This window comes from Diuraphis noxia, unplaced genomic scaffold (assembly GCF_037042655.1).
Source record: "Diuraphis noxia isolate RWA-SAM2 unplaced genomic scaffold, SU_Dnox_SAM2 contig0001, whole genome shotgun sequence".
Taxonomy (NCBI): domain Eukaryota; kingdom Metazoa; phylum Arthropoda; class Insecta; order Hemiptera; family Aphididae; genus Diuraphis; species Diuraphis noxia.
The window spans coordinates 81,036,765-81,060,347 of NW_028301711.1; the positions used below are offsets into that span (position 1 = coordinate 81,036,765).

The 23,583-nt window shown below is 28.4% G+C and overlaps 1 protein-coding gene and 1 pseudogene across 2 annotated transcripts in view; both read right to left on the reverse strand.

Annotated features, from left to right (window-relative positions):
* The window catches only part of LOC149061989 (uncharacterized), a 354,191-nt pseudogene that overhangs the window by 236,337 nt on the left and 94,271 nt on the right, over positions 1–23,583 (reverse strand).
* Axud1 (AXIN1 up-regulated 1) overlaps positions 15,769–23,583 on the reverse strand; it is a 36,927-nt gene continuing 29,112 nt past the window's right edge. For both annotated transcript variants that reach the window (XM_015514030.2, XM_015514029.2), the window contains exons 2-5: positions 21,701–22,847; positions 21,387–21,614; positions 21,146–21,325; positions 15,769–20,877 (exon numbers count right to left, since the gene is read on the reverse strand). In XM_015514030.2, the coding sequence (XP_015369516.2) occupies positions 20,263–20,877; positions 21,146–21,325; positions 21,387–21,614; positions 21,701–22,831 (2,154 nt within the window). In that variant the 5' untranslated portion in view covers positions 22,832–22,847 and the 3' untranslated portion in view covers positions 15,769–20,262. The remainder of the gene's footprint in view (positions 20,878–21,145; positions 21,326–21,386; positions 21,615–21,700; positions 22,848–23,583) is intronic.

The following is a 23,583-nucleotide window of genomic DNA, read 5'->3' on the forward strand; positions in this document are numbered from 1 at the left end:
TATAAATTTAAAAAAAGACCATTTGTATCTTCAAAATTATCAAACCATGAATGTTAAAATGGCTTTCACAGTAAGTTATTCATTCTACAATATGTAAAGAAATAAGATAATTTAATCAAATATTATAAATAAAAAGTATTGTAAAACATACATTTTAAATAGAGGACAATTTTATTTTGTTTTACATTTTTTTAATTTGACTCTATTGAATGTTACAATTTTTAGTGGTACTTTGGCAGATTGTATGGAAGAATTAATGAACAGAGATCATCCAGATTTTATACATTGTAGTTCAACCATACAATTTATAAGAAAAATTAATGTGATGGTGGACATTATGAATTTCAAAAACTGAAATGCACGGACTTGGAAGTAATACTAATTCATCTGCAAATAAAGTAAAGAAAGACAAAAAAATCTATCATTATCTTGGTATTACAATAATTAATACGATATATGTTATAATATATTTTACTTGATTAGGTTTAAGAGGAATTTATAGATTTTTCGAAAACTTGGCAAACGTGTACAAACAAACAGAACCAATTTACAATTCAAAGACAACCCGGACTTTTGGTATCACTAAAAGGTGCATTAGAACTTGTTGAATATTTATGTAACAAAGTAGGTTACTCTTATTTAATGACAAGGCGAATAAATCAGGATGCTCTTGAGGTAAGTTCTAACTATAAAGTAATATTATAATATTTCATTTTTAAGAAAATACTTTCGTTACTTCTTAGTTATATAAATTCATTGTTCTTACTTACTTTTTTAAGCACCTATTTGGAAATTTAAGACAAGGTTGTGGAGCTAATCAACATCCGGATCCTTTGAAATTTAAACAAATTTATCGTTTGCTCTCTTGTTATTCTCTTATAAAACCACCCAAAGGCAGTAACATAAGTGGTGGTGAAATGTTAAATTCTTTGATTAGAATGTCACCAATAGGATCAAAAAATGATCAATTAACTAGAGTTGACCTAGAACAACAAATTGATGATTTGTTAGATGAAGGACATTTTGATGCACTTTTAGACCATTCTTACACAAAACAAAATTCTTCTACAAATGAAAGTATTGACATATCAGCTCTAACATATTTCATTGGTTATATTGCAAGACAGGCCAAAAAATTTTCAACTGCCAAACATTGTGAAAACTGCTATTTATCATTGATTAATGATGTAGATATCAATGAACAAAACTTGGATCCAGAGGATAATCTTATTAAATCAAGAAGTAAATGATTTTTATTAATCCCTTCAAATAGTTTAAAAGAAATTATATTTAATTTAGAAGTAATAATTACTAAAATTATTGATGAAAAATGTATGAAACAACACATATTAATAGAAGATATGTTTGTAATAGGTATTGCATTTAAATTTAAAAACTTCATATAGGTACATTTTAAACTACTTATTTTTCTAACATATTTTGTAGTTATTGAAGAAATAAATAAACAAAAAATTTTGACAAAGGTTGGTTGCTCAATACATAGTCAAATATTAACTAAGTATATAATTACATATTATGTAAAAACAAGGATGATATTTGCTTGCAAAAGAAAAAACGAGCAAGTTGCTGAAAAAAAGAGAACACAAAAAAAACTTTAAAATATTTCAAAATTAGTTTGAGTTATAATAAAATGTAAAAACATTTTTAGAATTGTTTATGTATTATGTATACTAGAAAATAATAATACTTATTACCCACTCAACTCTATCAGATTACTAATCAAATTAGGGCTAGAATTATATATATGAAATTTTCAAGTAGAAAAATTCGATAATTATCGATATGGAATAAATAATAATTACCCATTGACTTGTTTAATTTAATTTGTCATGCTCATATCAAACTCTGAGTAAGATATGGGTCCGGTACTCCGGTAGGTATCCCTTGCTTGTATCTAAGTACAACGTGACATTTCTTAAACACAATAAATATAAATTATAGTATAGGTACGCAAATCCAAAAATAATAACATTTTAATTAATATACTTACAGTTTTAATAACATTTCGTATTTAACAGTATGTAAAAACGGCCTTCATATGACAGGAAGCGCGCTCTGGTGTCTATAGTAGCTGTGGTAAAAATTTCAATCAAAAGTGTGTATGCATAGGGGTATAGAGTGACGACACCTTATCAATACACCTTGCTATTGCTGTTGCGTTGCACTAGTGTTGGCAGCACTTCGTTGTTATCGACAGCGGCGATGGCGATTACATAATTATTGACCATATTCGCTATTCCCGTTATGTTTTTTTTTAAATTCGTTCGGATAAGTCCTGTAGGCCTTTAGGGGTAATAGTAATACCCAGTAAATCATTATTAGTTGTTACGTAGCAGTTCCTTTTTTTTGTCGTGCATGCAAAAACCTCGAGTATAGGGATTTTTTATTGTTTTTTGGTGTGATCAACGCTGGTTTTCTTGTTCCTATTGTCAGGTAATTTTGGTTCAGCAACTATTAACAACAACAATTGTTAACCTAGGGTTGTCACTTTACCAGCAACGGGACAACTTTGACAATTAGCGCTGTTGGTCCTGCATTTGTGAATTGCAGGGGTTCGTTTGTTTTGCTAGAGGTCTTGTGTCGATACATTGCTATGTGGCCACGTAAGTGAATTATACCTTGTAATTGTGTGAGCTGCAGCTCAATATTTAATATTAGTAATTTAGTTACCTCAGTAATATTATATTATTTTTACAAAGGCCACTTGAGGCACTATTGATAATTTGCTATTATTATATTATTATAAATAAGGCTGTTTGAGGCAAGATTGATATATTGTATTTTTATTATTATTGTTACCAGAGCCATTTTAGGCATAAGTTTATTTTTATTAGTATAATTATTTTGCCTTCGGCATTTGTGTCACTTATTATATTTATTTCTCCTATTGGAGTCAACCTGGCTGTGACTTATTAAATTATTTTTTACTGTAATTGTATTGGACCAAGTGGTCATTTGTATTATTTTACACACATTATATAATATATATATATTGGTTTTGATTTTTAGTGGAACACAAGAAATTTCCTTACGGGCACACCATGATTATGGAATATTAATGACAGAAAATCTAGTAGAAAATGACGGTAACTTTAGAGTTTTATTGCGATTTCATATAAATGCAACAAAACTATCTGGTGATAAATCTTACCTAGAACAAATTGCGCAAAAAATCCACGGTATACAAGCTGAAAGGTTCAAAACGAAATTATCAGTTATTGTCATGAAATTATTTTGTCTAAAATCATTAATTAAGTCAATAAAAGTTAATGTTTTTCGATAACAACAGACGAAATGGCAGATGTGGACAGCATTGAGCAATTCTCGCTTTGTGTTTGTTACTTTGATTCTCAAACAAGAATATTAAGAGTTATGTTTAAGTTATGTCCAAGGTTTACAAGGTAATCGAAATACTATGGGCACAATCAAAGAGGTTTTTGTATTTTTAAATAATCCAAAGACACGAGCAAAATTTTCAAAACATGTCAGGGAACTGAATCAAGAACAGGATCGTAAAGAAAAACTAAAGCGATTGTGTTCGACAAGATAGGTTGAAACGCACAACTGAATAAAAGTGTTTGACTAACTTCTACCAGCTGTACATTTGAGGCTGTGTTTAAAAAGATGATTAGTTGGACAGACGTCAAAATATCAACATATTAGCTATTGTTACGAAGACTGGTTTATAAGAGGCGTTTACTAGGGGAGGGAGGTGCTAGGGGCAATCACCCACCCGGACATTATTGAATGTAAAGGCACTTACTTATTTTATTATAGTGACTAATTATTTTAATCATTAAACCAAAAATTAACTTTACAGTGCATATTTTTTCTTGGGTAGAAAATGTAAATGGATAATGATTATCAAAAACCTGTTATCAATTAATAAAACATCGATAACGGACTAAGATAAACTCTGTGTAGACAGTGTGACATCTATGTTAAAAAAGACGAATGAATATTCGCAGGAAAAATTCCAAATTATTCCAATATGGCGTTACAACACTATTATCACAAAATACAATTCTTATCACGAAATAATTTTGAATTTTTACCGCCTTTCAAAATGCAATATGATCCAACTTTTGAAAGTAATAATAGTTTTAATAATATAATTTAATTTTTATTATATTATTATATTAAATATAATAAAATTAATTTAATAAAAATAGCATTGATTATAAATACTAGTAGTACCTATTATAGTATAGTATTTATAATCAATGGTAATAGCAATATTGTTATATAGTGTGATGTAAAACAAAATAATTCAAAACCATTTATGACAGTTACACATTTTTATTAACACAATGTCTTAACATTTTTTTAATACGAAGCAGATATAATATTATTGTATTTATATATATGGGTGATATATTGGTAATTTTAAAATATGTGCACAATAGGTAATCCCAATCATAACGAGATAAAATTGATCTAGTATAAAGTACAATAAAGATTGCTATGAATGACTTCATTAAAGCTATAAATTACAGCTACATATACACACATTTACACCCAGTTATTATGAAATAAAAGAGAACTATAATTGCTATAATTGTATATTATGTCAGTTTTACAGCAGTGGTGTGTTGCACAGTATTTAACACTGTATTAACCAATTTTAAATTTATTATTATTATTTACCATGAGTTCTAGTAATGTGTGTTTTCAATGTAATTCCAAGTACTCAAAAGATTATAATTTGAATAAGCATATGTGAAAAAAACATGCCAATATTGAATTAAAGGTATTAATGAAAGATTTAAATGGTGAAATATTAAATATCCACTCTTCAAATGACCATACTTACTCTTTGACAAAAAAATAAAGTTTTTATTATCTGGATTATACTCATTATTACTACCCACATGTGTGTTAGTTGAATTAATTTACCTATTTTATTATAACTACTATTTATTATATACCATTATATTTATTACTTTACCTATTTAACAAATGTTGCCAGCAACATACTATTGATTAGTGAATATGTAAATCTTATATTATTTTGAATTTTTGAATTTATAATATCTGTGAACCAACAATTATGGATTTTAACTAGTTAGAAAGTTAATGTGTTTTACTCCAGTTAATTTGAAAAATATTATGTTAACAAACAACACTCGTACATAATTACCGAAGTTATTTGTATATATAATATTTAAAATAATTTTTTAAGTCTTAAGTAATAAGTATGCAATATTAAAAATGTATTCACAATTTACAACTTTTTTTGATTCATATTAAATTATTAACTTATACGTTAATTTAGTTAATACGTTATACTTTTTACAGTGATAAGATTATATTTTGTGATAATAGTGTTGTAATGCCATATTGGAATAATTTGGAATTTTTCCTGCGAAGATCCATTCGTTTAAAAAAGCGGGTCAGTGGATGTCGCTCTGTTACTGTGTAACAGTAAGTTACTAGTGGGTTACTGTAATGGATCGTATTAAACTTGAATTCAGTGATATAATATCCTTCTGAACGGAGACGGTTTGTCTGTCTAAGATATTTTATGGTTTTATACAATATATATTAATTAAATTGGTATTATTTCGAAAAAAAAAATGTAAGTAACCACCAATGAAATAAATTCCAAATTAATCAAATCAAATTCATAATGTACCCAACTCATAGTGTTCGCACTCAAACATTTTTATTATTATGTTGGTGGGAGTGAGACTCGGCAGCGACAGCTGTTCGGTCCCCACTGTCCGGAATACGGCCTACGTTCTTGGTCGTCGGTTATTATTCGTAAATTGCTCTCTTTATTTGCAACTGCCGAGCAGTCAACACTTTTGCTTAAATACTTTGAAGTTGTGTTTCCTTTTTTTGTACCTTTGTCAGCCGAGTCTGGACAAAGGCACATGTTTTTTTGTTATACAGGGTGGGGCAAATCAAACAGTGCAGTTTTGTTAGGTTGGTACTTCACGTGTGGTGGGGATATTACGATTATGGTGGTTTCATTTCGTCGGGCAGTCCATGCCGTTTTTAGTCATTACCATGGTTTGGTCTGGTGAACATCGTGGCTTTGCCGTCCGCACGTTTTTTGAAAATGGCCGATCGTTCGTCGCAACTCAGCGAGCGTTCCGGCTGCAGTTTAACCTTGCGCGTCATGATCCCGTCCCTCACCGTAATGTTATCGCGAATTGGGTGCGTACATTTGAAGAAACTGGATCTACACTAAGACTTAGAGGTTCAGGAAGACCCAAAACGGCAAGAACACCCGAAAATTTGATAAGAGTGAGTGAAGCTATTGTGCAGTCGCCTACGCGTTCTGCCCGGAAACATTCCATTGCATTGGGCATTTCTAATCGGTCAGTAAGGAGGATTTTGCACCAAGATTTATTCTTCCACCCCTACAAAATTATGATTGTCCAAGAGTTGAGTCCACTCGACTATGAAAATCGCATGAATTGCTCACAAGAAATGTTGAACCGGATCCATGCGAGGTCAACATTTTTCAGTAGTGACGAGGCTCACTTTCATCTCAGTGGGGCGGTGAATAAGCAAAATTTTCACTATTGGGCAGAAAATAATCCACGGCAAATTCATGAGAGACCTCTTCACTCTCCAAAAGTGACCGTGTGGTGTGCGATTTCAAAATTTGGTGTGATTGGGCCTTATTTTTTTGAGGAGAATGGACAAACCGTAACTGTCAACGCTGAACGTTACGTTTCCATGTTGGACAATTTTTTTGAACCTCAATTGGAAGAGTTAATGGAAGAAACAAACATGGGGGACATCTGGTTCCAACAGGACGGGGCTACAGCGCATACTGCTCGAGTTTCAATGACGAAGCTGCGACAGATGTTCCCTACACATCTCGTCTCTCTGAGGGGTGATTTGAGATGGCCTGCGCGCTCACCAGACTTGAGCATTTGTGATTTTTTCTTGTGGGGCTACCTGAAGGAAAAGGTTTTTAAACATCGTCCTCACACCTTGGAAGAACTCAAAGACCGAATTAGGGAGGAAATTGGCGCTATACCGGTCGAAATGTGTCAAAATGCAGTAGAAAATTTCAGAAATCGCCTTCGCCAATGTATCGCTGCTGGCGGCCATCATCTTTCTGATGTCATTTTTAAAACTTGATACATAAAACGGCATAATGTAATGAAAAAAATTAAATAAATATAATTTCTGTAAGTTGCGTAGTTTTTTCTTAATAGCCTTTCAAAACTGCACTGTCTGTTTCGCCTCACCCTGTACTTCTAGTTGATGTTTGTTTTACGTTTATTTGTTGTCGCAGCGAGTCTAGCATTTTTTCTATTATTCATCGGTCCGAAGAAGTCGTTTTTGTTCGTTGCATTTTATATTCAAAGCACATTTGCCGAGTTTTGCATTCTTTTATCATCATCAAGTTTTCAAGGTTTCCATTGGTAAAGTATCGTTGTGAGAATCAATCAAACTTCAAACTATTATTTATTTATTTATTTATTTATAGATATAAACGTCTTTGTAGGCTCAAGTACAGTATAGATAACTTTAATAATACAAAGTTATGAACATAATATATTAATAAGTTCAAAATCAAATAATGAAAATACAATAACACAAATTAAGTCGAACAATAGCATTAGTTAAAGAAAGATACTTACTACATATTAGAGAGACCAAGCTTACAAACTATAAATTTGGAGTAAAAAATAGGTCTACATTTCTAAGCTCATTACATTCACGAGCAACGTGGTCTAAAGGATCATTATATCCATAAGAGGTACGGTGAAATGGTATTGAAAAAGTAGGATGATGCCGTGAATTAAATTTAGGAACATTAAAATTTAATGATTATAATAAGTCGTGACAAGATATAACGCCATTTATTAATTTGGACATAAAACGAATATCTATAGAATTGCGTCTAGAAACCAGGGATTCTAAATTAATACTGGCTTGGATTGATGATAGAGACGTTAAAATGGGTGGATTTACTTGACAATGCGATTTTCTCTTATACCCAATTAGGCGTAAAAACTTTCTTTGGACTCGCTCAAGTGATTCAATAGGTCCAATTTGTGTAGGATTCCAATGAACAGAGGAGAATTCAAGAATTGGTCTAACTAAAGAGGTATATAAAGTTTTAAGACAAGTTTCATTGTTAAATTCTTTCGTATTACGAATTATAAACCAAGACTTCTAAGTGCTTTTGAACATAAGTAATCAATGTTAGAGGAAAATAATAAAATAGGCTAGAATACCACCCCTAGATCATTACATGAATCAATTTCAATGAGTTTGTCTCCATTAATATGATAGGAAAAGTTTAATTATATCATATTTTTTCCTCGCAGGTGATCTATATATTCCGTTTGTGGCGCGTTGTCCTGTGAGTCAGCGGTCGCACGTGCGCGGTTGCTCTCAATATTATAATTTGTTTGTATTATTATTATAAATACGTCCCCGGCAGCATATAAGCAAAGTGTACATTGTTAGAGAACCCAATGAAAATACTGTTCTACGATTGGCTCTAATCCTAATGAGATAACAACTTCGTTATAAATTATTTGTTATTAGTTATCAAATTCTGTTCTGAATTTTGAATATTTTAAAGACGTTTTAACTTTTAATACTTTAAAATTTTGAAATTTGACAAAATAATATTTCCTAAAAAATATACAAATGAAATTGTTAGAGAAATTGGAAATACCGTTAACATCAGATCAAACTTAACATGTACGGAAGATATTAATAATTGGGTTTCTGAATTTTGTGAGTTGGATTTTACTCATTGGAACTATCGCTCCAGTATTCCGAATGGCCAACGAATTGTTTGCTCGTAAGATCTTTTACTGTTATTATAAATAACAAATATTATAATAAGTACCTATTAAAATGAATTAATATTTTTATTTAGTAAAAAATTTGTATGTCAACATAGTCATTTCAAAAAACCTGATATTAATAAAAAAGGATTATCCAAAAAGGCGAATTGCTCAGCTACAATTGATATTACAATAAATCTTAATACTACTGCAACTAAAAAAAAAGATCCATTTATAAAGGTAGTATAAGCAATATATTATATATATATATATGTGTATATATTTTGCTGGTATATTGAATGTTTTTATTTGTGTTTTAGGAATTTTATTGGAGTTGGTGATTTGTTATGTTATTTCATTTTTATATAAATATAATATATATTTATATTATATGTTTTTATGCAGATATGTTCATTAATTCGACATACTTTGACTTTAGATAGTCTTGAATAGTCAATTGGGAAGGTGACCAAAACAACAGTTTATATGTTTGTAGACAATTGTAGTGCTTGTTTATAAATTATAATGTGCATTTCAGCAAGAACTCGACTGAGGACTCATTTAATGGGAAACTAGTTTTTATGTTATAATATAACAATATATTATATTATGTTACTTTTTTTGATTTTACTTTTACAGCTTATAATTACAAGGTTCAAGTGGTGTTATGACCTGACTCCAAAGATACTGATCTCAAGATTGTGAGTGATGTTACAACCAGCCTCTGAATGTCTCAAATATCCCTACTTCTGTCTAACTCTTGTCTCGGTCTCCCTTTTGTATGATTGTCATAATGAGTGGGTTGCGACTCTGTTATATGAGGGGTCTTTAAAATGTGTTTTTGTATTCTTGTTGATTCTTATAGATGAGACATTGAGTTTCAACATTTTTTTAAAATTATTATAAGAATATAATTATTATATTTTCTATATTTAAAATCATAAATTATTGTTTCTTATTGTTAATTTAAAACTGTTATTGATTCTTATAGAAAGGTTTAATGGGTTGTATAAAAATTTATAACAACCATACACATAGCATCAACACAGCAGAAAGCCTTAGATATTTACCAGCTAATAATGATGTAAAAAACTTATTTTATGAGTATTTTGACAATGGTATGGGCATAGCCGAAGCTCAAAAATATCACGAACAGTTGTTAGAGTTGAAAGAAGATTTTAAACTAGAAACATTAGCTAATGGTTGCATAAATCCATGTTACCGTACTATTCGTCATTGGCATGATATTTGGAGAAATTTAAACTTGGGTCCACGTACTGTTGATGGATTAATAGAGATAAATTATTTAAACGTATAATAAATTGATAAATTTATCATCGGTAACTAATATACATATATTTTTTTAGAAAATCAAAGAAAAACAGAAGGTATATGAAGAAAGTGGTACCATAGTTATATTTAAAGAAAACCCATTTGGTATAATTATAATTACGCCAATCATGAAAAGAGCTCACCAGTTAAATCTTGCAAAAGAAATTATATTTGTTGATAGCACCACAAAATAGACCTAGCACATCTAGAATTGAAAATAATGATAATGAAGATAAAAGAATGATGTCTGAAAATATATTAAACATTATGAATAATTGTCATGAAAATTTTGGTTCATCTTCAAGTGGTATTCTCAAATTAGAAAAACGTCTTAAAAAAATTAAAACTGAAGAACAATGGGAAACTTTTTTACACACTGCTGGTCAGCAGGTTGCATTGAGAAGAAGAGATAGTGCTATGATCAAAGCTCAACCAACGTCAATCGCAAGGAGGTCTGCAAAAGGTACTAAAGGAAGTAAAAGATTATTAGCTGGTCGACCTCCATTAGGAAAAGACTACAGTGAAAAAAAAACGAAACCTAGGATTAAACATAAACTTGAACCAAACAAATGCTAAAAGTCATGGGCCTTTTTAAAGTTTTAATATTCAATAATTCAATATTAGTACATTTTACACTTAATATATGTATATTTTTTTATAGGTGGAAGACTAGAATTTTTAATTCATATTTTATAATATTTTTTTTAAAGGTACTTTCAGGATAAATATTTAATCATTATATGCATATATTTTAGATTTTGAACGAAGTGATGAATGTATTGATTTTACAATGTGTGTGTGTGTGTGTGTTTTTTTTTATAGACTGGTTAATAATACAAAATTTTAAGTTATGTTATTTGTTGGTATGATTATATGAATAACCATTATTTCTATTATTTTTTATTTTTAGTTACCATAACCAACATATTTTGTTTGAAACAATGTTTTATCCTGAAATAAAAATTTGATATTAAATTTAAAATTGGTATCTTTATTTATATTTAATATTATAATAATTAATTAATAAATTAATAATTTTTCTTTTTGTGATAACAGATAATTGATAACGAAGTTGTTATCTTATTGGGATTAGAGCCAATCGTAGAACAGTATTTTCATTGTGTTCTCTAACAATGGACACTTTGCTTATATCAATGTATACAGGGTGATTTTTTAATCATGAACCACTCATTATTTCAAAAAGTATCAATGTTTTTTAAAATATTTTTTTACAAAGTTTCATATTGTTAAAAAAACAATGATTTTATGAAAAAATTATATTTTTTAATATTTTTTATCCTTATAATTTTTTAAGTTTTTTACTTTTTTAAATGGCAACCTACAGTTTTAATTTCATATTCCAAAGCAGAATATTTTTCTAAGTATTTTGATACGTAAAAATCGAATTTTGGACGAGTAGTTCATGAGTTATAAGTATTTAAAGTTTTGACAAGCGGAGTAGTGGACAAACATTTTGCGGGGTAACCCCGTACCACTCCACTCCGCCAATCTAAACTTTAAATACTTATAACTCATAATCTACTCGTCCAAAATTCGACTTTTACGTATCAAAATACTTAGAAAAATATTCTGCTTTGGAATATGAAATTAAAACTCTAGGTTGCCATTCAAAAAAGTAAAAAAGTTAAAAAATTATAAGGATAAAAAATATTAAAAAATATAATTTTTTTATAAAAACGTTGTTTTTTTAACAACATGAAACTTTGTAAAAAAATATTTTCAAAAACATTGATACTTTTTGAAATAATGAGTGGTTCATGATAAAAAAATCGCCCTGTATATAATATATATTGTTCTGTGCTTATATGCTCCCCGGCACGGTCGCGGGGGATAAAATCCACCGCCTGTGTTGTTACTGTGAGTACCTTAATTTATACATATTATATTAGATTTATATTATATTCATTTGTATTCTGGCCGACTAAGGTATATGCATGTAAATTACTCATTTGTATAATTTGGTCGACTGAGCCATATTATGTCATTATATTTACATTATTTTTTATTACACCAATTGTGATATTATTTACTAATTCATTTTATTTATTGTTTTTCAATTGTTAACGTATTATATTATTTTTGTTATTGTTGTTCCAAACAGTCAATTGAATATTTTTATTAAATTATATTGTCAACGAGGCAGTCTATTTGTTATTATTTTATAAAACGATTAGGTTGTTCATCATTATTTTGGTCACCTTTTACGTTAATACAGAGTATATACAATTTATTATAAAGTATTAACATAAGTTATTAACGGCATTAACTATTAATATTAGAATATAAATTATACTCTAGAAATTTTAAGTACTCACGAATAATATTTTTAAACTACAATGATATAATTAAAATAATTATTCTTGCTTATTGAATATGTAATTTCATCCAAATTTGAACTTAAATAAACTACTTATGTTGAAATTTGTTTTAAATATTCAATCTTTGTCTATAAAAGTTAAAATTTTTATACATTTTTAACCACTAAAGAATTTGTAAATTTTAAATTGAACAAATTTTGTTAAAATTGTTATAAAAAAAAATGTGGAATTGTATTTTTAACACTTTTCCAACTGCTATTTTATCAACTTATGAGGAACCTTGTATTACATTTTCAAGTTTTTTGACCCTCTGAATAATATTTTATCGACATTTATAGAATAAATAACTCAAAAACGGAGAATTTCAAATGTCCATAAATAACTTAAAAATATTTTTAATATTTTAAAAATTTTATTAAGTATAGAAAATGCCAGTATCAAGTAATCAGTTAAAATTGCACGTGTTTGCAGTAATTTTTTTTAATTTTACATCAATATTGACACTATAAAAGTAATAGACAGATTGACAAAGCCAAAAAGAAAATTGGATTTTGTTATTTAAATATTGCTATGGACTAGCGTCCCGCATTGTATAGTTCACGATCAACTAAGTACCAGCCGAACCAAGCTAGGGTAGGATGCGACCAACTTTATAATATTGTAGGAGAGAAAGCATTTCGTGGAAATCATTAACATTAGGGACATACTAAATCATGTGAGCAGACGACTATAAAAATGTTCTCAATAAGGGTGCACAGGACGTATGGTTATGCATCATTACAAAAGTTCCAAGAACCAAATGTTCAAATGTAATATAATAATATATATTTTTTATGTTAATAATACACCTAAATCATCAAGGCCTGCAGCTGCACGGGATGCACATTTGGCTTGTATGTGGACGAGTAACATTTCCGTCAGTCTAGATCACGATTAAAGATAATATGGTTGCCCAACGAACTATGATAAGAAACAATTTAATGGAGCTCATAAATTCTTTTATTATCAACGATACCCTAGAAACTTTCACTAGCGCTCATAGAATATGAATTAAGTACTAGGCATCTGAAGTCAATAATGTTCTGTGATAACAGTGATAATATGCACAATGCACAATATTTTCCCGCGAAAATATGAAAAAGTAAACGTGATTAAAAATACGAACTTTTCAACGATTTTTACAATTGTGATTTCGTGATTCGTAATTTTAGTGTTAATTGTACTTCTAGTAAAGAAATATCTACTTTTGGTGTTTTACTTTGACATTTGAATGTAACGTGCATCAAACTGATATGCTAACTGATATATGTAGTACGTTTGTCATAATGAGAATGAGACAGTATACATATATTAAAAATCAGATGAATAAAAAACAAAATAAAACTAAAAAAAAATTATCAAAACTCGTAGGTAGTTAGCTAAAATTATAATTTACATTACATACAGAAAGTGACGTACCTAAGTACTTTATTAATTAATCGTTAAAAATATATTGTTTTTAATTTGTGTCAAAACATAATATAAATAAAATATAAATGTGTTACAGACTTACAGTATCTATCATTCTGTGTTTTTAATACTTTTTATAACATACATAAATTACTAAATTAGTAATATGAAGATAATATGATGAAAGGTAGTATAATATTATCAATTAAAATTATTCAAATTTGTGATTCAATATTTTAACGTTTGGAGCGCCAGTTCTCGGTTCTATTTGTTGTGATAACAAGGAAACTCGAAGAGTCACTTTATTATGCTTCGTTGTGCAACCATATTATCTTTAATCGTGGTCTAGATAATTATACCACACCCGTGAGAACAGCGACAAGAGCAAGTAGACTATGGGTAGTAGAGGGTAGCACTATATAAGAGACCTCGAAACGGCCTGTATTCAGACGCGACTTGACCAGACTAGCCAGAGCACTTTCACGCCAGTCTGTTCTTTAATTAATTAAATTGGACTTAGAAAAATTCGCATAAAATAATATTCTGAACCTAGAAAATATTCGAGTCAAACCGAATTTATTCTAGTCATTCAGAACACTTAACTTGTTAAATAAAATTCATTTTTCATGTTATATGTTTTGTCAAAATAAATAATCAACCAGTCTAACTAAAAAGAATTCAACGTTGTTTAAATTAACTCAAGAGTCACCTTCCAACATCATCCTTGACTACTGATACCTGTAGGCGACGTGATCATTACAATATTATAATTTGTATTTTTGTTTTCTATCGTATATTAACCATAAAATATACAGACTATTATTATATTATGTGATCATTATATGCTTTTATATTTATATGTATATCAATATATTTTATTTGTTATATTGTTGATATTGTTTAAAATAATTATATGAGAGAGACAACATATCTGAAGAACTAACCGCTGTTGATATAGCATAATAGTGATGTATGTCCCAATGATTTCTTGTGACGTTAAACGAAGTTTTCAGTACTTATACAAAACAATATTCGCAGATAACTGTAGAAGATTTTCATTCAAAAATATTAAACATCATGTTATTGTTCAGTGTCACAAAGAATATGAATTAGGTAAAAGAAAAAGAAAATTCATTTAAACTCTATAATAAATTAATAATCATTAATTAACATGAAACAATTTTCAGGCTAAAACAGAAGATAAGTGAGAATTCAAAAAAGTTTTATTTTTATTTTACATATTTAAATATTTTTTTTATAAGATAAATTTCTTATAAGTTTTAAGTTATAACGGTTATATTAAACACACACAAAACTGTTCAAAATTTTGTTTTTATTGAATTTAATAACATTTTTTAAAATTTTATAAAGCATTTTTTAATGCATTAGTAGGTCGTCTGTTTTAGGACATTTTTCATATTTTTTAGATATTAAAATCTGTTCCCTAGTAATTGTTAACAAAGTACTTAGATTAATTTTCCACAGTTGGACGGAATACCTATCACATAACTATGTTAAAAAAATATGATGCAATGTTTTCATTTTACTATTAAATTATGATATTAACTTAATTGTATCATAAATAGTTGGTTGACTAGGTTTATTAATTTATTTTTTCATTGATATCCCAACTCATAATACATTTCTAGTCATACTAGAAGAGATAGTTGTCACATGTCGGCCTACATAATAAATATTTTATTATATTAAAAATGAAATATTTATTATTTTTGATTCTTATTCAATTTTAAATTGTTTGTATTTTCATACACACCAATAATTCAATACATTCACATACATACAATTAACGATTATCTTTACATATAATATATGTATTATAATAATAAATACAAATATATTATTCATCTTTAATTTATTGTTTAAAATTGGATATCAAAAATTGCCATGAAGGATTTTGTGGTTGTGAAGAAGATTCTATACAAGAACAAATACATTTATCCAAAATGTGAACATTAAAAGTAACAAGAAAATCATTTTATCTATTCCTGTTTTTTATCATGGGTATAAAAAAAAAAAAAATCATTGACACTTGGCATTGTTTAGGTATACAATACAAATATTTTTAATTGATAAATAGATATATTCACAATGTATAACAGTCCCTTATCCACTAATTTATTGAATTTCAACCTAATTGCATTAAAATATAAATAATAGATTACCTCAAACATTTTCATTATAAATAAATTATTTTTGAGTAAATTTTTACCATCCCATAAAACGGAATTCTGATGAATAAAAAACAATAGTATTTACAGGAGGATAAATGATAGAATCATTTTAAGTAAAATTGACAAACAAATTAAAATACCCATATTATTACAGCAGATTTCAATTATACACCTTAAAAGAAAAAATAGAAAACATTAAGAAAATATCATGACATTATGTCTGATAATAACAGCAAATTCACATATTTGTGACACCATTTAAGAATTTAAAATTAATGTCAGTCACCAACCAGTAAGGTTAATTTTGTATAACAAAAAACCATTAAGGATATGCACAATTTTAATTTGAAAACTACATAGCACTACTAAAATTGAAGTTGATACATAATTTGTTTTTGATTGTTATTGAATGACACATTCAAAAAATTTTAACTTTGGAAATATTGCATTACTGAATTTAATAGATGTGATTTTGAGATTAACTAGGCTATAAATGTAGTCTTATTTACTTCACTATACAATAATAGATAAATTTAAAAGTACTTTTATGAACATTATATATATTATTATACCATAATATGAAGTTCTATATTGTGTAAACTTGATTACATTATCTCGAAAATACGTTCAGTGTCTACTACCAACTTACAACTCTAAAACTCAATACATAAAAGCTTTATTATTATTAGCCCTACAGATGTTGAGAAAATGCATAAGACAAAAATATTAAATTACCTAGGTCTTAAAAAAAAAAAGTACTTAGTTATTATTATTAGTATATTAGAATTAATAATTGTAATTAGTTTTATTAGTAAACACACTTACATGAATACAGTACAGATACACTAATTCCAATACTTGATAATGTACTAAAACGATTGACTAAACTATAACAAGCTTGCCTTAATATGAATATTAATTTGTTTTTCTTATTTCAAGGTGCTAAGGTGTTACAAGATGAAAATTATTTTTGTTTCAAATAAATTAGTGTAACAAGGCATTTTTATCATGTTCAATAACACGATGCTTAATACATAAAAACGGTGATTTTAGCAAATCAGCTTTTTCCATGGGTTACATTATTTGGTCAAATTTATAACATTAGGATTATGTATTATAAATACGCCTATTAAAACAATAATAAAAAACCTAATGCATTTAAGAAAATAACCTCACAAGTCAATATAATAATAACTAATATTCAAATATTAAAAATATTAATAGTTCTAATGTTCATGATCACAATCATAATAATAAAACAGTTCTCCTATGCAAATAAAATGAATAATTTTACTAGAAAACACTATAGTGTATTCTAGGACACCATTTTATAGTCAAATCTTATTACATTGCACAAAGGATCCATCGCCTGTTTTAAACTAATATACAAATTTATGAGTAACTTAGATTCATATTGTACAATAATATAATATAAATTTCTAAACTGGCAATTCCTGTGATTCGACGTAGGAAAGCCGATAAATTTTAAATTTAACAAGTCTTTAAATTAATTTAACAATCATCTAATACAATAAATTGTAAAAAAGTAAGCGATTTGTTAAAACACCAATATAGTTAACAAAATATTGATAGCTGGTACAAATTATCCAAAATTAACTAAAGTATTTACGTAAAAATCAACGAAAAAAAAATAAAAATAAGAATAATATGAAATACTACTAAAATGTACCAAAAATTAAATTGGATTTGAGTGATATTGGGATAATTTTTAATACTTTAGCGGTTTAAAATTGTTTGAAACTGTTATTAATTAATTTAAACAAAAATAATACTATTACATTTCATAGATTAAGTAAAAAAAATGTGATTGCTTTAAATACATAAGTAGCCATAAAATAGGTTATTATTGCTACTCTAATATATAATATCTTAATCAACTGTTTGTCCTTCTTCCTCCTTAATGAATAATAAAATAAATTCCAATTTATCAAAAAAAACTAAAATGATAATAAAAGAGCAAACTTAATAACCACAACACTAAATTTTCAATTATTTTGGACTTCAAAGGATGCAGAAGTTGTATAAATTATTTTTAAATGAATATATTCCTTAAATATATTACAAAGTACCAATACGAGATCACATAATATGTTTCAGAAATATTTAGTTTAGGTATCTTAAGTACTAAAATTAGTTTGTTTTCCTTTAATTGTGAATATAATTGGATACAAAATTAAAGTTAAACAAGAAATTAATTTATATATATATATATATTTTTATGACAACCACTTGTTTATATAGTAGCATATTTAAAAATAATTTCAGGTAATTCTATAGTTTTTTGAAAATTCTATTGAAACTTAACAGATTCTTGAATAATTTACTAAGAGGCGTGTCCAAAAAGTAAATGTACAGATTTTCTCACAACCTATGGAATATTTTTTTACTATGTTAACTTCACTGTCATATATCTTTACTCCCAACCTTTAAAGCAAGACTAGAACGAGTTCAGTACGTTGAAAACTGTGATCGCATGAATTTTTCTTGTTAAACATGCCGATAGAGTCTGCCACCAAATTCGAAATCTGCGCCGTTATCTGTTACCTCGTTGTGAAGTAAAAATCTCCACATGAGATTATTAATGAGGTAAAAATTGTTTATGGTGAAGACAATATGAATCGTACTAGAGGGTACAAGAGGTGTAGGGAGTTTAAAAACGTACCATACACCATTCACCCCCCAACTAAAGAGTTAAAAATCGTCATTTTAGTCAAAAAAAAAAAATAATGCCATCAGTATTTTGGGACCACTAAAGCATCATATTGATTGAATATTTACATCAGGAGGAGACCATCAACGCAGTAAGATATTGTCAGACCCTAAAAAAATGAGGAGAGCTATTCAAAATAAAAGAAGGGGTCTGTTAACAAGCGGAGTCTGCCTGCTGCATGACAAAGTCAGACCACACACGGCCAATGTTACGAATTAATTGTTAGACTCATTTGGATGGCATGTTTTGAACCATCCTGCGTATTCCCCTAACCTGGCCTTCAGATTACTATATGTTCACTTCCCTAAAGAAGCAAATGGGTGGAAAAATGGACAAAGGAGGTGGTGGCAGAGTCCTACTAGGCAGCCATCAAAAATTAATCTGCCGACTCACTACCTGCATCAGATTAAAGATATGGTGACTATGTAGAAAAATAGCACTAATATATTAATGAAACCACGTAATTTTTTATTAAATACAATTTTTAAGTTTACAAATCTTGAGTACACTTACTTTCTGGACACGCATCGTATTTATTGAAAAGTGATAACAGGTGATACAAAAATGTATTTAAAAGCCATTAAAATAACCAACCACACATGATATTTGATAGAACCTAATAGACGGATGTGTAAACTGTACTGTTTCATATATCAGTAACCTCAGATGGAAGACTTCTGTGAACATCAGCAGCAATGGGTGTGAATTACATGCTGAGTGCCATGTTCATAGTAGTCGCTTAAGAGGACGTCTAACCCGCATGTGCTGTCTCTGTCTTACACACGTACGACCTAGCAAATTATTGTTCGCTAGTTTCAATAGGGTATTGTCAGTTTTGATATGAGAGTGAATCCACCTATTATCAAACTTTTAGGCAAGCAACATTATCTGTGTTCTCTCGTCGGTTTTTTACAATATTTTAATTTTTAAGTGAGTTATGTACATTTTAAAATATTCATAATTTACATACCCATAACTCACTTAAAAATTAAAATATCGTAAAAAACCAACGAGAGAACACAGATAATGTTGCTACCTAAAAGTTTGATAATAGGTGGATTCACTCTAATATCAATACTGACAATACCCTATTGAAACTAGCGAACGAACATTTCCTATGTTGTACGTGTGAAAGACGGAAACAGCACATGCAGGTGCGACGTCCTCTTGATTATTTCAACCATCTGTATTTTTTAGTCATGGCCAATTATCAAAATTGAATGCCGACGATGAAAAACTATTAAACTGTCCGATAGACCAAATAAAAATAATTTGTTGTCTGTGATTACTCTTATATGAAACAGAGAAAGCCTATACTATTAATATTAGGATAATCAAATTAAAAATTATTAATTTAGACAACAATTAATGAAAAATTTAACTAAAGAAAACATTTATTTTTTAAAAAGTTGTCATAGAATGAAGTTTTAAGAATTGACACTTTCAACCATTGTATTTTTAATGATTTCTCCTAAATTTTCCGTTTCTAAATTGAAACTATCCGAAATCAATGTACTTGAAGTATTTGAAATACCAAGTGATTCAGTACTTTCAATACTTTGGAAGCTGTATGGCTGCAATAAGTCTGTAAATGTTTCCGGCTTATTGTCTATAACAGATAATCCTCTGGGTCTATCTTGTGATAAAGGCACAAATGCAGAGGGAAATGACTGATATGGTTCATATAAAGTGTTACTATTTAACTGATAATCGTTCAGTGTACTACTTTCTGGGGCAATGTGATTGCTATCATAAACAGGGAAAAATGAATGATAATTATAATCATTTAAATTTTGTTCATAGTGTTGTGGTTGATAATAAGGTTGTCTAGAATCATTATAGGAAAAATTAGATAAAACTGGTGATGTCATAGCTAGCTTATTACAGTGTTCCTCTTCTTGTGCTTCTCTCTTTTTGATTTCAAGTCTCATTATGGTGTGAATGAAATGCTTTCGAACTCTTGTTGGATTGAATTCTATGCGACCAACAGAATTTCCACAGCCATCTACTGTGCACCCACATGGGAAATTCATTCTATCGACCTAAGTCACAAAATATGATACAGTTAGATTACTTAATAATTAATTAAATTTTATTATTAAACTAAAACATAACGTAGTAAATTGGCCAATTTATTCCTCCCATGCTTTTTAGACCAGTTCCAATACCATTCAAAATACACTGACCAAAACTAAAATACAGGTAGAAAATTGTGGCTGATTTCATAGTACGATTAGATTGTTAATCTTATATGGATTTTGTGATACCAATAATACTTATTTAAAAAAATATATTTTGTTTGGTTCTCACTTGGCATGTTATTCCTGCTTGAAAACAAGCACATGAATCTGGGTCACAAAAACCACGACACAAACACCCACAGAATTCTCTTGATAATCTTATGCTTTTGCAATCATCCTTTTCTGAAGAATCAATTTTGTCAACACCGGCTGCCTTCAATAGAGCACGTCTCTGTCGTGTAGGTACGGGCTATAAACAAATAAATACATTTTTTTTTTTTTTTGAATCATACATAATAAGATAAAGTTACTTGTAAAAAACTCCCATTGCTATCTGAATCCACATCTGCGTCAGATTCAGAGTAAACATCTGCTGCTCCTACATCGCTATCACTGTCATCACTATTTGTACCAGACACCTCGGATTGACTTAGTTGAATCAAGTTTCGACGTATTCTTCTTTGTTCTGCCATATATTCAGGCAGAGAAAAAACTCGTGATGCACTATGAACTTTTGTCATGCCAAGAGTAGAACCACCCTAAGAAAAATAATTTTCTTGATAAATCAAAAATACAACACAATTTCAAAGTAAAACGATTTAAATTTACAATAAAAAATTATTACCTGTGAAGGGACGCAAGTAAATCCTTGAACTCTGGGAAAGTAAAAGACTGTTACATTTGCAAAATTTATATTTTTGCGTTTCTTCACTGTTGTAACATCAGATGATAGAACACCATAATTGAGTGGTTTGTTGCGTTTTAAAATACCTTTAACAATCCCGTAATTATTCTTAATGTCTAATGGTCCTGTATCTATAATGGAATCTGAAAACTTTGGTTTCAACACTTCCATTGCTGACAAAAATTCATTTGAAGTTCTTTGCAGATCTTCAAAACTAGATTCTTGGTTCAATGTTTTGTATGATGCACTTGATGATGAAACTGCTACATCTAAGCTAGTACTATTCTTATCTTCTGCTAATTCTGATCCAAATCCAGAGTCGCTTCCATCATATCGATCTTGTGTACAATCAACTTCTAAGTCATTCTGAATACTTGTAAATCCGCTGAATATTTTATTATCTTTTTTATTTGAATACAAGTTAATGCTGTTAACCACTTCATTTGTTTTTTCATTGATAGGCAGTTTTGTAGTACATAACTTTTTTACAGGAGAGTCAAAATAATAGCTATTACTTCTTTTGAAAGGTGTTAAATCGCTTATAGCATCTGTTTGTTCACTTAAAAAACAAGTATAATCGTTTGAGTATGTTAACATGCTTTGGCTATTTTTAGAAGTTTTGTCATTACTAATTTCTTCAATTGAAAACCCTTGTTTTTTATTAGTTGTAAAAATATTGTTTAAATCTGAATAAATTGATTCATTTGTATTTGAAAAAACAAGAGTTTCACTAGACGAAATTGAAGTAGAAGAGGGTAAACTACACATATTTAGATTATTAACATTGTCACTGTAAGGTTTTATATTGCTATCAATACTATCTTTTTCATCACAATTAGTGCTGAGTTCTTTAGATTTCATATTCAATAACAAATTTTGAACTCTACATGCTGAATCTGGCGAATTTGGGATATCTACTAAGCAGTCAGATAAAGTTTTTGATACAGTAGAAACTTCTTCATTATTAATTTGATCAATGTTTGCATTTTGAAATTTGGTATTGGTAGATTCATTATTTTGGGACAATATAGAGACGACTTCATCAGATTCCTTTGTCATTAAAAATTCCATTGCAATAGTTAAATACCTGAAACAAAATATCAGTAAATGAATAATAGTTTCTAAATATTTTAAATAAAATAACTAACAATTTTTTAAAACAATTTCTATTAAATCAATAATTTACTTATTAAAACTTTATCATTTTATATGTACAAAAAAATATGTTCGCTAGTTTATCGGCAATGAATTTTATATAATATCTACTATAAATTTAAAAATTTAAAAATATTTTTAAAATACTCATATCAATAATACAAAATGGGTTTTAATGTATTAATGTATTGATTCATTATTTATTATATTACCTATAATAGTGTTGATAAGTTGGTAAGTCAAGCACTCAATATTAAACTAAAAATAACTTGAATTCTTAAACCTAAATATTGGATTCAAATAAAAATTATATGATAAATTTGTAAAAATAGGCACCTGATTGATTAATATTTTTACATTTTAGTGAAAGAAGAATGACTAAATTGGCTTATCATAGTTTTTAATTTCATACTAAAATGTTCATTTGTTTAATCATAAAAACCTCGATAAAAACTATGTAACTAACATTTATAATATCAAAATTAGATAATTGAAATACGAAAAAAAGAATGTAAAAAAGACAAATTATGTGACTTGCAATAATAAAATATTTCAGGACCAACTAAAATGTTCAAATGTTGTTAGAGCACAAACTCCATTTCAACAAGCAATCACCATCATCACCATTGATTACCGGACTGAAGACAAAGAAGTAGATAAGTTTAATA